Below are 17,201 nucleotides of genomic sequence, written 5' to 3' on the forward strand. Positions count from 1 at the left end.
TTACTATACTATAAGGCTTATATAAAATCAATAAAAATAACTAATCTAAAAGAAATAGTGATTCTTAAATAAGTTATTAACCTAATCAATTAAGGATTTCTACTACAACTTAACAATATATAAGATATAGCTGATTACCTTCTTAATAAACGTAATGTAATGCGTATTAGACCTTAATAAGTAAAGAACTTCGTATAACGCTAACTATAACTAAAGACGTGTTTTTAATATAAAATTAACTATTAAAGGGTATTAGCTAAGGATCTTGTAATTATATAGGCCTAGTTTACCCTTGTACAAAATATAATTGTAAAGTATAGAATCTATAATAATAATATTTATAATTTTAATAAGATAGGCTTTTTAATAAGAATACTATTACACACAAAGGTTATTATAACCTCTAATTACTATAGAAGGCCTTATATAAAGTAGCCTAGTAATTATAAATAGGTTTCTATTATTTAAGGTATATATATAGATAACTAAGCGCTACCTCTATACATTATTATTAAAAGTAAATGTTACCTTTTCTTATAGTATACTAATAGCTAAATCTTACCTTAATAGTATATTTACCTTAGTAAAAATAAATAAACTATAAATAAAATTAGCTTAAATTAGTTATAGTATTTTAAAAAGTATATAAAGTCTTATATAAAAGGTATTAAATAGCTCTTAATCCTTAATAGCTATAATAGTTATAAGTCTACTAAGTTTAATAATTACTATAAAGAACATAGTATTATTACTTTTTATATACCTCTCTATTTATTATATAAGCTTTAGCCTTTTAATATTAGCTATTTTAGTTTATTAAAGGCGTTATATAGTAAAGAAATTAAGAAAATAATATAAATATAAATTATATATATTACTAAGAATAACTTTTTTTTTACTTTTAAAATAACTTTTTTTACTTTAATAAGTAAAGAAAACGTATAAGCTAGCTTTAGATAAGCTAACTTTATTCCTTTTAACCTAAAAGTAGTTGTTTTTTACTTAGATTTCAAGCTAAAGACATTAACATTATTTAACTTATACCTAAGTAGCTAAAGCTCCTAGGACTTAAAGACACTAACTATAATATATAACGCTATATAAAGCTTTATATTACTTAAGAAAAGGATTACTAGTTATTAACATAGCTTATTAACTTATTTATATAAAGTAATTAACTTATAAGCTAAAAGTATTAGTAAATTAATATATAAACTAGCTTTTATTAAAGCTAAGTATTATAAGCTTTATATAATAAATAAGATACTAAGTAAGCGTTAAAAGGCTAAAAAAACCTAATTACGTTTTAAAGGGTCCCTTAATACAGCTAAAGTAGAAGTAATCTAGGTAGAGAAGAGGGTTATTAATACTGGAAGTAAAAATATACGTTAAGAGAAGGCTTATATAAAGGAGAATGAATTATATAGTTAATAATATAGTAATTATAAAAGAACTAGATATAATATATAAATATATCAGGTAATATAAGAGACCTTTAAAGAAGAGGATAATAAGTAGTTTTAATTAATTTTATATAATACTGCTTAATTAACTTATATAAATAGCTAGAGGGTAGGTAAAGGTAAGCTACTTACTATAATAGGCTACTTACTATATATATACGTTACTACTAGTACTACTTAAAGCTAATATTTAATTTCCTTAAACTTTATAGTTAAACTCTTTAAGTTAAAAGAACTACTTAATTAAGTTTATTATAATAGTATACTTATTATTATTAACTAATTAATAAAATATATATACTTTATTCTTTACTTAAAAGTAAATATAGTAAAGGAATTAGTATATATATTCCTTAAGTATATTATTAGTAACTATAAGCTACTAAAAGAGATTATTTTAAATAAAGATAAGCTACTTACCTCTAAGTTTTAAAAATCCCTAATTTTATAACTAGAAGCTAACTATAAACTATTAACTACTTTTTACCTTTAGACTAATAAACAAATAAAACAAATTAACTAAATACTACAATAATATCTATGATATTGTATTAACTATAATTAATATAATTAAGTATTACTACTATATATAGCTTAATTTATATATAATACTACTATTAGAGAAAGTACTATAAACTTCTTATTTTACTTTAATTATACATTTTAACTAACTACTTATAAAAAACTATAATAAGACCTATAAACAAATAAGGCTATAATTAGTTATAATAAGTTATAAGAGATCTAAGAGAATATGATAAAAGATTTAGAATTTATTAAGATATAAATAGCTAAATCCGCTAATACTTTAAGGATAATAAGACTATCCTTTAAAAAAGAAAACAGTTTATACTTACTATACTAAAACATTAAGATAAAACAACTAAGTAATAAGCTTAACTATAAAAACTTAGACCTTTTAAAATTACCTAAAAAATCTTAAATATTAACTATAAGCTTAATTTACTAAAAACAATAAGATTTTACCTAGTCTATTATATTATACTACTAGAACCTATACTATAAAGATTAAATATTCATAACTATATTATTATAGACTTAAATAAACTAAAATATAAAGTTAAAGAAATTATTAATAAATAATATAAAAATAAAGAAATATAATATCTTGTAAAATAGAAAGATTATAAACCTAAAGATAACTTATAGAAACTAGTTAAAAACCTCTAATATTATTAAGAGCTAATCTAATAATATTATACAAAAGACTTAGAGGCTCTAAGTTAATAAACTCTAGACTAACCTTTAATAAACTCTAATCTAAGATATTACTTATACCTTAAAGAACAAGGTTATATTTAACTTTAGCTTTTATTTTAGTTACCTCTTAATCCTTTACCTTTAACTTATTTAAAGACTATATACTTTACTAAAATAATTTAAAATTATAATCTTTTAAAAAATATTTTTATTTTTATAAATAAGAAAAATAACTTAAAGTAATAGCTAATTAAGTCTAAAGAATCTTTATTTTCTTTTTAGCCTTTTACTTATCCTCTTTAATTCTTTATTATTTTATTAAATAATAATTTATTATAAAATTAGCATTCATCTTTTATATATAATAACTAAAAAACTTATAAGTATTTATAATAATATTTTATTATACCAAGTATAACTAACGTATATACATAGTAAGTTACTTATTATAGTAAGTTATTTACTTTTATTTACCCTTTAGCTATTTATATAAGTTAATTAAGTATATTATATAAAATAAATTAAAACTACTTATTATCTTCTTCTTTAAAGGTCTCTTATACTACCTAATATGTTTATATATTATATCTAGTCTTTCTGTAATTACTATATTATTAACCACGCAATTCACTCCCTTTTATACAAGCCCTCTCCTAACGTATATTTTCGCCTTTAACATTAATAACCCCTTTTTCTACCTAAATTACCTTAGCTTTAGCTACATTAAGTAACCCTCTAAGACATAGTTAGGTTTTTTTAGCCCTCTAGTGCTTACTTAATACCTTATTTACTATATAAAGCCTATAGTTCTTAGCCTTAAAAAAAGCTAATTAATATACTAACTTAGTAATACTTTTAGCTTATAAGTTAACTACTTTATATAAGTATATTAATAAATTATATTAATAACTATAAATCTTTTTCTTAAGTAATATAAAGCTTTATATAGTATTATATATTATAATTAGTGTCTTTAAGTCCTAAAAGCCTTAGCTATTTAGGTGTAAGTTAAATAATGTTAATGTTTTTAGCTCAAATTCTGAGTAAAAAATAACTACTTTTAGGTTAAAAGGTATAAGGCTAGCCTATTTAAAACCAGCTTATATATTTTCTTTACCTATTAAAGTAAAAAAGGCTACTTTAAAAGCAAAAAAGAAGTTATTTTTAGTAATATATATAATTTATATTTATATAATCCTTTAATTTCTTTATTATATAATACCTTAAATAAACTAAAATAACTAATATTAAAAGGCTAAAGCTTATATAATAAATAAGAAAATATCTAAAAAGTATTAATATTATATTTCTTATAATAATTATTAAACTTAGTAGACTTATAGCTATTATAGCTATTAAGGAGTAAAAGCTACTTAATACCTTTTATATAAGACTTTATATACTTTTTAAAATATTATAGCTAATTTTAGTTAATTTTATTTGTAGTTTATTTATTTTTCTTATAGTATATATACTATTAAGGTATAAATTAGTTATTAATATACTAAAAAAAAAAGTAATATTTACTTTTAATAATAATATATAAAAGTAATACCTAGTTATTTATATATATACTTTAAATAATAGAAACCTATTAATAATTACTAAGCTATTTTATATAAGGCCTTTCTTTATAATTAAAAGTTATAATAACCTTTATATATAATAGTATTTTTATTAATATACTTATCTTATTAAAACTATAAATATTATTATTATAGATTTTATACTTTATAACTATATTTTATATAAAAATAAACTAGGCCTATATAATTATAAGATCTTTAGCTAATACCTTCTAATAATTAATTTTATATTAAAAATATATCTTTAGTTATAATTATTATTATATAAAGTTCTTTATTTATTAAAGTCTAATATATAATATATTATATTTATTAAATAAATAAATAATTATATTTTATATATTATTAAATTATAATAAAAATCCTTAATTAATTAAATTAATAACTTATTTAAGAATTAATTTTTTTTTAACTTAATTATTTTTATTAATTTTAATTATATTCTTTATTATAATAGTTATTTAATATATTAATTATAAAGTATTATTCTTAGAACGTTATAAATAAAAGTAGCCTTTTATATAAATAATTTTAGGTCTTTTTTAATAGCTTAGAGTATAAGGAGAATACAGCTTTTATTTAAAGTAAAACTTATTATTATATATAAAGTAAAGCTAAGAGGAACAGGGAAGGTGTAGAAGGAAAGAAAAGTAGGCGACTCACTATGATGGGCGACTCACTATGTATGTACGTTAAGTAACTCTTAGATTATCCTTCTATTATAAAGCTATAAGCTACCTACGCTTAGATATACCTAACTAATCACCAGACACTAACAGACCAGCAAGATTACCAACAGGACTTACCTTAATGTTACCGAGTATCGACTTCAGCTACCTATTAGTAGAAAACTCTACTGTCGGATATCTGACCATAACAAGTGAATTTAAATAAGGATTAACCTTTGGACGAAAGGAACAGGAAAAACTTAACCTAAAAGGTTAGGTTATTTTAATTGTTAACCTCTGGTTCACCTGTTGTTCATGAGCCCAATATTAATTTATGATAAAATGTTGGTTTTTATAAGTGATGTTACTTTCACTTAAGTAAATTTATATCACATGTACAGCAAGAAAGCTAAGTTAGTTAAAGATAAGTGCTGAAAACATATAGGCACGAAGGTTATCTCAAGAAATTTTCAATTTACGTAATATAACTAGTTACTACTACGGCATAACATCATTATTATTTAATAGGCTTTGTTTGTAATGATCTAGAGATTTTAAGATACAAAGCACTAATTTCAACCAAGCCAACATCAGCAACCGCGTGTCAACGACCCTTTCAAATGGCTCTGTTATCGAAGTTCCCGCATCAATCTACATGAATTCGAGCAGAGAATTACCAGTAAACAGCACGTTCAGAAAGCTTTTCGCTCACAACCGAGGCTTGATCGTTCATTTGGCAGCAATCGCCAAAGAAAATGAGTGGCAGAAACCGGAGGCCGTAGAATGCATTTTGTTTTGGCAAGTGCGATCGAGTGATGAGATTATCTAATACGTCTCGGATATCTTCATCACGGGATCTAACAGTATTAAAGCAGTGGAAGGTTTCAAAAACCATACTGCAGCGGTTGAACTTTCGAAGAATGGCGGCAAAGTTATCGTCTTAGAAGGACCATGCAACGACGTTCGATCAGCCGATAAGGGAGCAGGGAGACGATTCCACTCACCTGGTATGGATGTACGGGGCGAGCAAATAGCAAAATGTAGCTCTATGGGATGAACACGATGGTCTAGGTCTGAACTTCGAGCTATTAACTATCAATGTCCTATACCTTAGCTATTAGGTGGCCTTATTACCTAAAGACACTAACCTATTAAATCAACTCGTTAGTTAAGCCTTTTTTCATTTACTAAGCGTTCAATCAGGCTAGTTAAAGGAACATAGGCTACTATTAGCTCTGTAAAAGGCTAGGCACTTTACCCAGAGGGGGAAAAAACCGACAGATCAAGCCAGCTAACAGGTAGGCGCGCGCATTAGATCAAGGGATTTTCCAAAACACTAGCCATCAGCTTTAGTTCTTCAAGTGATGAGTTGCCTACATTTAGATGTCTACTCTATGCGGTTGCAGAGGCAATACAACGAGTACCTCAAGACATTGGAAGCACTAGAACAGCAGACCATGTGGACAGCAACATTGTCGGAAACAGGGATCCTAATAGCGCAAAAAGACCGCCATGATAAGACTTAATAGCAAGCTGGACCTATTGTATGTATTGAACATGATTGACGGTGAATTCAATGGGTACTGGCTGAGAGCATGGGCCGAACTGTGAATAATGCATTAGTTGATCAGCGTTTAAATACTTACCATTTCAGCGGGTGACGAGTCTTGGAGTTCCAGTTGTCCTGTCCCACTGAGTCCAGGCTGCCCTTATTACAACAACCAAAGTGTACCAGAGCTTTGCCGCCAGCCCCATGTCCGCAACAGCCACATTGACGTAACGACAGTTAGGCATCTTGACTGTGTGAAAGCGGATATCAACCCAATACAGCATAATGGGCCGGAACAATTGTCTGGAGAATGCATTGAGAACTCAATGCCATTTGTACTACGTCTAGTATTTTACGAACTTTACCGACCTCTCAATCTATGTTCCCACCCGGTGGTAGTGTTATATAGCTGAATGTGCTTATTTCTGAGAATAAACGTGCGCACAGATAAGTCCCTGATGTCTGGGGACAACCAACCGGCACGTTTTGCGATAACAAGTTTTGGCAAGCCTGGAAACACACGGGATGAAATTTCCTGGTTAAGGAATGACAACGTTTTTTGAACGCTATGTTTGGGCCGCAAATCCATTGAAAGCCCGCAAGTGTGGCGCTGACAACACCTGAGAGAACCAAAGTGAGTGAGCATCTCAACGCTATCGGCCTCTAGCACCACACCTTGTTCTCTGTGAATCACATGCGCTCCTTGCACGTTCACCTTCTGCGTAAATTGACTGCTTTTATTTGTGGCGTGGTAGGCGTAAGAATTCCTGATCAACGCGGATGTCTGTTGCACCCTTCACTAAGCCGCCGACGAATGTTACGGACCGACCGGTCAGTGCAATCTTTTGTCGCTCAATCTCTCAGCTCTCATAACACCGATTATCATCGACGTCTAATGAATGCGTCAAGAGAGCATGTTGAATTGATTTTACGTTGAATACGCGACGAGTCGCGCTTACACTCTTGCTACACCCCTGATCCCTTTAGTTAAATAGCCTACCAGCGTGACCTGCAGTGGCGCGTTTTACTGCCAAACAGAGTACTACAAAATGTAAAGCTTGTCACAGATGGTTGCTTTGTATCAAGAATTAGAATGCTTATATAAGAGACTGGACGTCTTAATACTGTGTTAACCACACCAAAAATACCCTCTTATAAACTCGCTACGCCAGTAGCGCACAGGCCCCCTACCACAAAATCTGATCTTATTATATTCTACTTACAATATGCAACTAATTGTGGATAAGTAATAAAGTAAGGAGGCATGAAGCGACGCTAATATGGCGAGATGTAGGCGAGACTTTCCACTTAAGTCGTTAGAATTAACATGACCAGATTCGGTAAGCCCATCAAGGTGGTTTAGTGTAGTGGGGTAGACTAGAGACAGGCCTATGTTGCGCTTGCCGATTTACGTCCCTTGAGAGAGGGGTTTCATAAGCAGGAAATAGGACCTGTGTCGTAATTAATATATCTTAAATGTAATCCTGGTCGCAGTTCGTGTTTCCCTTAAGCTACCAAGTGGAGTAAATGTAGCAAGAGATTTTCTCTTAGGCTTCAAGTCATCCGCAAATTTACAGGAGTGTTTGTCATCAATACAGCCAACGAATGAATTGGATTTCGGAAGGTCCTCTGGGCGGCGCGCCCGAGTGTGGGTATAAATTAGCTGCGAAGGTGGCGCATTCTAGCAATGGGGCAGAAGGCTGAGGTAGCAGTCGAAGATTTGAGTAGTTGTGGTCATGAAGCCAAAAGGCCATTAGCTGATGAGGTGACAAGCGAAACTAATAATCGTTGCTAACAATTGTTCCACAAGCACGACACAAGGCCATGGGCCCTAATCCTCTTACTTGACTGTTCCCTTATGTATATATATTAGCTACTGCTTTACTGCAACCTTGTGATACCTATGCTGCTTTACCGTCGCTCTGTACAGCCTTGCGAGACCGCCGTGTTATAAAACCGGCACTACTGCAGTCCACGGCCTCTCTAATACAATGGCCTACCTGAGAGACTGCATCACCCAATTTCTCACGCTTCCAGATCGCACTAACAATACGATTGTCCCTTGACCAGGGAAAAGAGTTACCACGTGGGCATTTCAAGTCCAAAAATGTGTTAGTCTGCCTGGGATACAAGGAGCACAGTCATTTACAGGAATCTAAGACATGATTATATTAAACTTCTCTTATACCTACATGGCCACTCAACAAGACTGGGAAGGTTAATCTGTATGACCCTCCATTGCCATATCTCACTTTGTTCATGAGTCATCAAACCCACTTTTCACAACGATCAAGCCTCCTCAATACTCAATATACATCCACACACTCTGCCTAAGCGGGAACAGTTTTAAGGGGAGACGGGCAATACACCAATCATGCGCAAAGATAACGCCACATGCATGTTAGACATTTGTGGATATTCAATTAAAGTACCTAATTAAGCTTAGCATTTCGGCCCCTTCATCCGAAACTAGTAACCCAGTTTACCTAGTGTAGCTTCTCCGGGCTCTTTATCCGTGGATTTGTAGGCGTTTAATCTCGACTATGTACTGACCGCCGTTCTAACTAAATTTACAGTGTCCAGCTGGATTTTACATTGCTGGAGAGCTCCTGGCAAGCAAGGTATCTTAGTCGGGTAAGGACTCTTCCTATCTACGGCTCCGGAACAGAATGCCTGATTCGGAGGTCTCTCATCTCATAACTCGGCGCACGGAACTCGGCGCCACTTTGATTGGAACTCACCAGGGTAAATCAATTTATCACTGATAGTGATCCGGCAACTATTATGCAATCTAGAGCGACGTCAGAGGGCTGTCCAAAAATACAGGAGACCAAAATGCTACCGCGGTGAGATATAAAAAACCTCAACAGTCAGTAAGTAATCCAATTCTTTTGGAAATCTCCAAACATAGGTCACTTTACCAACCACCAATCTTAAAACGAGTCACTCACCTCACTACTCTCCGTCTTACCATCCCCAACAAACTACATAACAACCGCAGCCATGCAGTTCAATTTCGTTCTCTTCGCCGCCCTCCTCACCCTCGGCGTCTCGGCCCAGAAGAGCGGCCCCAACGGCAAGCGCATCTGCGTCGGCGGTGCTATCTCCTGCGAGTACCAGAAGGGCCGCTGCGCCAACATTTGCAATGACTCCCGTGTCAAAGGCACCGGAACTCCTGCTTTCATCGACCCTGACTGCTCGTGCCCTGCGGGCCAGGCCGACAACAAGTACACCGGCGCCGCTTGCATTGATGTTTTCCGCGCCCTTGGTCGCTCAGGCTGCTAGATTAGGAGGCACTGCCTAGAGATAAGTGCCTGGCTGGAAATACAAAAGGGTGTTCATAGAACAGCAGTTGGGATTCTGGGTTTCTGAGGTCTGAGTCCTTTTGGATTTCAGGGTCGTCACAGTATTCTTAGGGTTGCTTAGTCATCAGAGCAAATTAATTAACAAGATCTGGTTTGACTAATCTATGAGTTTCTGTTTAGAATAAGCAGACGTTATATCTTGAAAGGTGTTTAACTAATATTAGTAAACATATAACTATAACTAAGTTTAGTAGACTACATATTAGTAATTAATATATAGGCGTGAGTTAATATATAACACAGCGCTAACAGTAACACTTTGTAACAAGGACCTCTAGAATCTATGACTATAAATAATTAACTAAAATAACATAAAAGATCTGTTGGTGCTTATATATATAAGCTCTGTTATTAACACTTCTTGTATATTCTTCTAACATGCAACTATTCAGCTAAACGAGTTATACTGTTATAACTATACCTTTTCTTAGGTTACCTTAGTCTAATATATATATTAACCTACAAGTCAAGGAAACCGTTTACGGTAAGCCTGGTGTGTACTGTACAGTACCTGTATAAGATTTTAGAGCAGCCGGTGGGATTGTGGATCAAGCCACAAGGAGACAGGCTGTAGCCGCTTACAAAGTCCAAAGTCGTTAAGTCCAATAGAGAAGAAGTGTTCTATTCAGAAGCTTTCATTAAATGAGCGCGGTCTCATAATCACTAAAAGGCTTGAAAAAAACAACATCAATGCATTGAAAACGAAACACAGATATACTAAGCTGACCGCATTGCTTCTCCAACGAAAAGTAGGTTCCCGCCGTCTGATGTCCTGAGTCGTACTCTAGTGGCTCCTGCTGCACGCTCCATCTGGTTCAAAGTCGTTAAGCTATGGACTCCTTCGGGTGCGTCATCCTTGAGCTCGGGTTTACTCTCTAGTGGATGACACAAATATGGTAAGCTAGATGACTTCCAGAGCGGTCCACGATGCAACCAGTTTGAATACACTGCGAGAAGCAGCAGCAGGGCTGCGATTGACACAACCCCGGCGGGGAATATAAACCACGACCAGTTAATCTGAAAACAGATTCGCTGTGGAACGCAGTACCTTGCACTGAAGAAATAGTGTCAAACGTGGCGTTCTTCGCAGTATCGTTTCCCGGGCGGTCTGCATTCAAGCGCACTGAGTCGACGCTCCGTAAATAGTCAGTGAGTTGGTTTGAAAGTGCCTCTGCCATCGTTGTAACGTTCTCGGTATTGTAAATGTTTTTGCTGCAGGCCGAACGTATCTGTAGAGTTCAAATTGCTTTCCGAAAATAGATCAAAACTGAATGCTAACGGAAACATCGATTTGATGCCTTCTATGTCTCCGAAATTGACCGTGTAGTTGTCCCCGGTCTTAGTGTTGTAAACAACGTTAAGGAGATTAAGAAAGTTTTGGCGGCCACCTGTGGCCAACGCAGCCGCTGTAAAAGAGACGAGGTCATTGACCTCGAAATTTGATCTGGTGGCAGAACCACTGGTTGCGTTGAAGGCCTCATATTTACGTTCGAATAAGCTCAGAGTGCACTCAGTGACCTTTTCTTTGGTTGCATTTTTCCAGAAAGCGAAGTCGGTGACCACGGTAAAGTAGTCCGGTGCATCCGCTTCCCGAGAATATGATGTCGCCCTTGAGCTAAATAGCGTCCACCACGGGGTTTGCTCTAGAAGCTGAGTCGTAGCGCCGAAAGCAGTTCGAAGCATCAAGCCGCTAGACGTGGTCATGTTGTAAGTTTTTATGTTTGTGATGGTAAAGCATTTAGTTATAAACTAGGCTGTTTTATTACAAGAGCTATAAATAGCTAATGTTATAGTTTTAGGAAAGGCGTAGTGACTTGATGTGCAATTCAACAAAGGGCGGCCTGGTTTTCCCTTAATAGCTAAGTAAACAAATAGTTATATTGTAGAAACCAGAGATCCTTGTTACGAGTAGGTCAGGGCAACCAACTGCACCACAAAGCAAAAGCTTCGGTAACGATGCGCCTGCATCATTATCCCCTGTTCTGCACTATATAGTTACGCCGGCCAGCACCCTAACTGGTTAGGCCGTAACAATCCTCTAATCCTGGCTAATGTATTAAGGATTTAGGGTAGTAAAGCATAATGCAAGAAACAAAGGTTCCTTGTGGGAGTTACAGTAAGACGTAATGCTGGTAAAGGCTGACTTACTACCGCGTACCGTAATTCTATCTCCTTTATTATACCTAAGGGCTATAAGTACTAGACCTATTTATTTAGACTTTTAACTATGTAGGATTAGTAAGTAATAATCTACGAGGTAAAAAGTTTAAGCGCTAATATAATTATAGTTATAAAACATAATAAATACGCTAACGTACATACATAGTAAGTTACCTATCATAGGAAGTCGCCTACTTCTTTTTCCTTCTACACCTTCCCTTTTCCTTTTAGCTTTACTTTATATATAACAATACGTTTTACTTTAAATAAAAGCAATATTCTTTTTATACTTTAAGCTATTAAAAAGACCTAAAATTATTTATATAAAAGGCTATTTTTATTTATAATATCTTAAGAATAATACTTTATAACTAATATATTAAATAATTATTATAATAAGAAATATAATTAAAACTAATAAAAATAATTAAGCTAAAAGAAATAATAATTCTTAAATAGGTTATTAATTTAATTAAATAAAGATTTTTATTATAACTTTTTAATATATAAAATATAGCTATTACTCTTTTAATAAATATAATATAATATATATTAGACTTTAATAAATAAAGAACTTTTTATAATACTAATTATAACTAAAAATATATTTTTAATATTAAATTAACTATTAGAAAGAGTAAGAATAACAAGGGTTATTTATAATAGTTATAATAAAAAGTAAAGAAGAATAAAGGTAAACAGAAAAGGTATGTATATATTAACTATTAAGGTATTATTATACTTTATTATTATTTAAAACTTTCTAAGTAAAAGGAATATCTCTTAGTTATATAGAAAGTCCTTTAGATACGTATAGTATCTAAGTATATATCTAAGTATATATCTAAGCGCTAAAAGGTACTTATATGTTTCTTATATATATATATATATACCTATATATACCTATAGATAAGCATAAGCGCTAACATATATAATACTTAGAAGTATATACGTTTATATACAGTAAACTACATTAGTTTATAGTAGTTTATATTAGTATAGTTATATATAGTACTATATACTTTTATAGGTTATTTTTCAAGAAGAATCTAGAAAAAATAACTATATATTTATAGGACTTTTAGTTATAGAGTTATAAAGAGATTTATATATGAGAATTGTAAGAATTTTACTTCTTAATTGTTAGTTTCCTCCTTAAGTTATATCTAAGTTATAGATATAACTTACTTTATATAAAACTTATAAAAACCTTATATAAGGAAAATTATAAGAAAAATAGTTATATTATAGTTATAGTTATAATTAAAAACCTTTAAAGGAAAAAAAATTTATAAAGGGGAAACCTTAGTATTTAAGCTGTATTACTTTCTTTTTAGAAAGTATTTCTTTATTATTTATAGTTTCTTTAAGTAAAAACCCCTTTTTATTAAGATTTATAGTCTCTATAAAGTATTTAAATACTTCTTTATTAACAGATTTAGTAAATATATCTGCTATATTATTCTTTATATAGATATAGTATAAAGAGACTTAATTATTATATATAGCTTGTTTAGAAAAGTAATATTTTATATCTATATGTTTAGATTTCTTATAAAGCTCTAGGTTTTCTGTTATACGTTGTGCTGTCTCGTTATCTATTAAAATAATAGGCTTATTTGACGTTATATTTAACTCTAAGTTATTATATATATAGGAAAAAGAGTTATATAAGTATATAGATTCCTTTATAGCTTTATATAAAGCTATATATTTAGCTTTACAAGTAGATAAAGTAATAGTCTTCTGTTTTATACTATTTTAGCTTATTATATTATAGTACCTTAAGGTACTTATATATCTAGTAGTAGACATTCTATTGTCTAAGTCTTTAGCTTAATTAAAGTCTAAAAATATAACTAACTGTAAATTAATATTACAGTTATATATTAATCCTAGATTAGGATATTTATTTATATATCCTTATATCTTATTAAGTGTAATAATATGCTTTTTAGATAATTTACTTATATAACAAGTATATATATTTACTAAATATATTATATCTAGCTTAGTCTTAAGACTTAAGAAGAGTAGAGATCTTATCTCTTGTTGATATTAAGTTATTTCTTCTTTTATTACTTGCCTTGTATTTTTCCTAAGCTTAATAGCAGGATTTATAGGCGTATTATAAGAATAAGTATCCTTTTTATTATACTTTTCTAGTATTTTATTTGTATATTTGGTTTAATAAATATATAAGATCTTATTTACTTTATTTATATATATTTTGTTCCTTAAAAACGTATATGGAATTCCTAAGTCTTATATCTGTAAATCTTTATTTACATTATTATAGAAATATTCTATATTTTTATTTGTAGGAGCTACTATTATTATATTGTCTATGTAACAAGCTATTATAGCTCTTATATTATTATTATTAGCTATAAAGATACCTTTATTATAAGGGGATTCTTTAAAGCCTAGTTTTATAATTATAGATCTTAACTACTTATACTAAAGTCTAGGGCTCTATTTTAGACTATATAAGGCCTTTTTAAGCTTATAATATAAAGCTTTTTCTATTATATTATCTATATATTTTAGGGTATTTATTTTATAGTTATAAGAGAAACCTATAAGTAGTTTTACTTATATTTCTTTATCTATATTAGTATAGTAGAAGGCATTAAAGATATTAAATTGCCTAAAAAACTAGCCTAGCTTTATTTTAATTATAAATATAGCTTTATAATTCTTAGGTTTATAGGTAGTACTAAAGGTTTCTAGATAATTAATACCTATATATTAATTAAAACCTTGTACTACCTACCTAGCTTTATATTTTAACGGGTTATTATTTATATTTGTTTTTAATTTATATACCTATCTTTCTCTTAAGGGCTTAATTCCTTTAGGTAAAAGAAGTATTATCTAAGTATATATATTATGTAAGTTATTAACCTCTAAAACTATTACTTAAATCTATTTATCTCTAGAAGTAGAGATTATAGCCTTTTTATAGGTAGTAGGGTCTTTATCTGTTGTTATAGTAAGGATATATATAGCTTTATTAAACCTATTTATTTTATTATTTTAATTATTTATAGTAGAAAGTATTGGTTTAATTATAGGGTAGTCTTTTATAGTATATAAAGTACTTTCTTAGTCTACTACCTATTTATAGTCTTTAAGCTTATTATTATTCTACTTAGAAATTTCTACTATTATCTTAGATTTATTATTATTATTATTATAATTATTATAATTATTATAATTGTGATTATTATAATTATTTTTATTTGTTATATTATTATTATTTATTAGCTTTATATTTATACCTCTAGGATTTAAGTCTTTCCTTCTACTTTTATAGTTACGTAGAGATATCTTATTATTACTACTATTTTCTTTATTATTTATATTTATATTATTATTTATATTTATATTATTATTATTAATAGTAGAAGGTATAAACTGATTTTCTAGAATAACTATATCTCTAGTCTAAAAGGAAGTTTTCTTTTAAAAATCATATACTTTATATATATTATTTTTATAGTTAAGTACTATAGCTTTTATAGCTTTATTATCTAGCTTTTTTATCTTAGGATCCTTGTTCTTATAGTAACATATAAATCTAAAAGTTACTATATTATTAATATTAGGCTTTATATTATTACCTATTTCATAAAAGGTCTTGTAATTAAGAGCTTTATAAGGGGTTATATTATATAGATCTACTACTATTAAAGCAGCTTCTCTTTATAGATATAAAGACAAATTTACCTATAAAAGCATAGCTCTTATTTTATTAGTTATAGTCCTTATTACTCTTTTTATTATACCGTTAAGCTTATAAGTATAAGGTACTTTTATATTATAATTTATCCCTTTAATTATATAAGTATAATTTATAGTATTATTATTAAATTCTAAACCGTTATCTATATCAAAGTCTTTTATCTTATTTTTATTTATATTATTCTTATTTATATATTCTAAAACAGTAATATTAACTTCTTTTACTTCTTTAGTTCTAAGTAGTTTTATAAATATAAGTCTAGATTTTCTTTCTAAGAAGATAATAAATCATTAATATTTATTATAGGTAGAAGGTAATATAGGTCTACAGAGATCAAAAGAGACTTTTTCTATATATTTATAATCCTTATTATAGTTATTAAAATACTTATTAACTTTAGTAGTAAACTTTACTTTCATATAAGTATTACAGGTATAGTCTTCTTCTATTATATTATTAGTTATATTTATATTATCTTTAAGTTACATTAAGACTTTTCTACTTATATATCCTAGTTTATTATACTACTTTTTATAGTTATTAATCTCTTTATTATATATAACTTTCTTATATTTATAAGGTTTTTTTCTTATATTTATAGTATTTATATATTCTTTATAGTTATTAAGATCCTTTTTATTTAAAACCTCTATATTTAGGTAATATAAACTATCTTTTATTTCCCTTTTATAAAAAGTTCTTTTATTATTTATACTTATTAAAGATACTTTTATATCCTAGAAAAGAGAAGCTATTTTAAGTCTTTTTAGTCTATTTTAACTTAGAAGATTAATACTTAATTCAAGAATATAATAACAGTCTTTAAGGATATAAATATTATTATTATTAAAAAAAGAAATTACTATATCTCCTTATAAAGAGATTTTCTTTTTTCCTGTATCTCTCTAGTTAATATACCTATTTATATAAGTAGTCTTTATAAATAAGGATTTATTACTTATAATATTAATAGTAGTAGTAGTATTTAGGTAGAACGTAATATATTTATTATTCCTAGTTATATATATAGGTTTATTTTTATTACCTATTTTATTATTAGTTATAGTATTATTAGTTATAGTTGTTATAGAGGAGGTTATATAACTTATATCTTTAAAATCTAAGTCTATCTTACTCTCTTTCTCTTATTAAGGGTTATTTATAACTATATTGTTTGTAACTATAATATGCGTATTTTCTGCGTCTGATTTATCTAATTCTTCAGAATCTTCTTCCTCTATTATAGCTTTTTTAGCTATTAAGGCCTTTTAGGCCTTATAGAGCTTATTTCTCTTTATATTAGTCCTTTGTTACCTTAGGACTTCTTCCTTAGTATTATCCTTATTTTTCTAGCCTTTAAGGGCTTTAATAAGATATAAGAAGTTACAGTCCTTAACTATATAGTTTTTTAACTTACAGTATATATAGTAAATACCCTTTG

The 17,201-nt window shown here is 29.4% G+C and overlaps 1 protein-coding gene across 1 annotated transcript; it reads left to right on the forward strand.

Moving 5' to 3' along the window:
- Nucleotides 1-9,490: 9,490 nt before the first annotated feature.
- On the forward strand, nt 9,491-9,772 carry ColSpa_08955 (uncharacterized protein; the record flags this gene model as incomplete). Its single annotated transcript, XM_049275167.1, has 1 exon — nt 9,491-9,772. One exon carries the CDS (start codon nt 9,491-9,493, stop codon nt 9,770-9,772), a length of 282 nt encoding a protein of 93 aa, XP_049131124.1.
- Nucleotides 9,773-17,201: the final 7,429 nt, after the last annotated feature.

This window comes from Colletotrichum spaethianum, assembly GCF_022836535.1.
Source record: "Colletotrichum spaethianum MAFF 239500 DNA, contig25, whole genome shotgun sequence".
NCBI lineage: Eukaryota > Fungi > Ascomycota > Sordariomycetes > Glomerellales > Glomerellaceae > Colletotrichum > Colletotrichum spaethianum.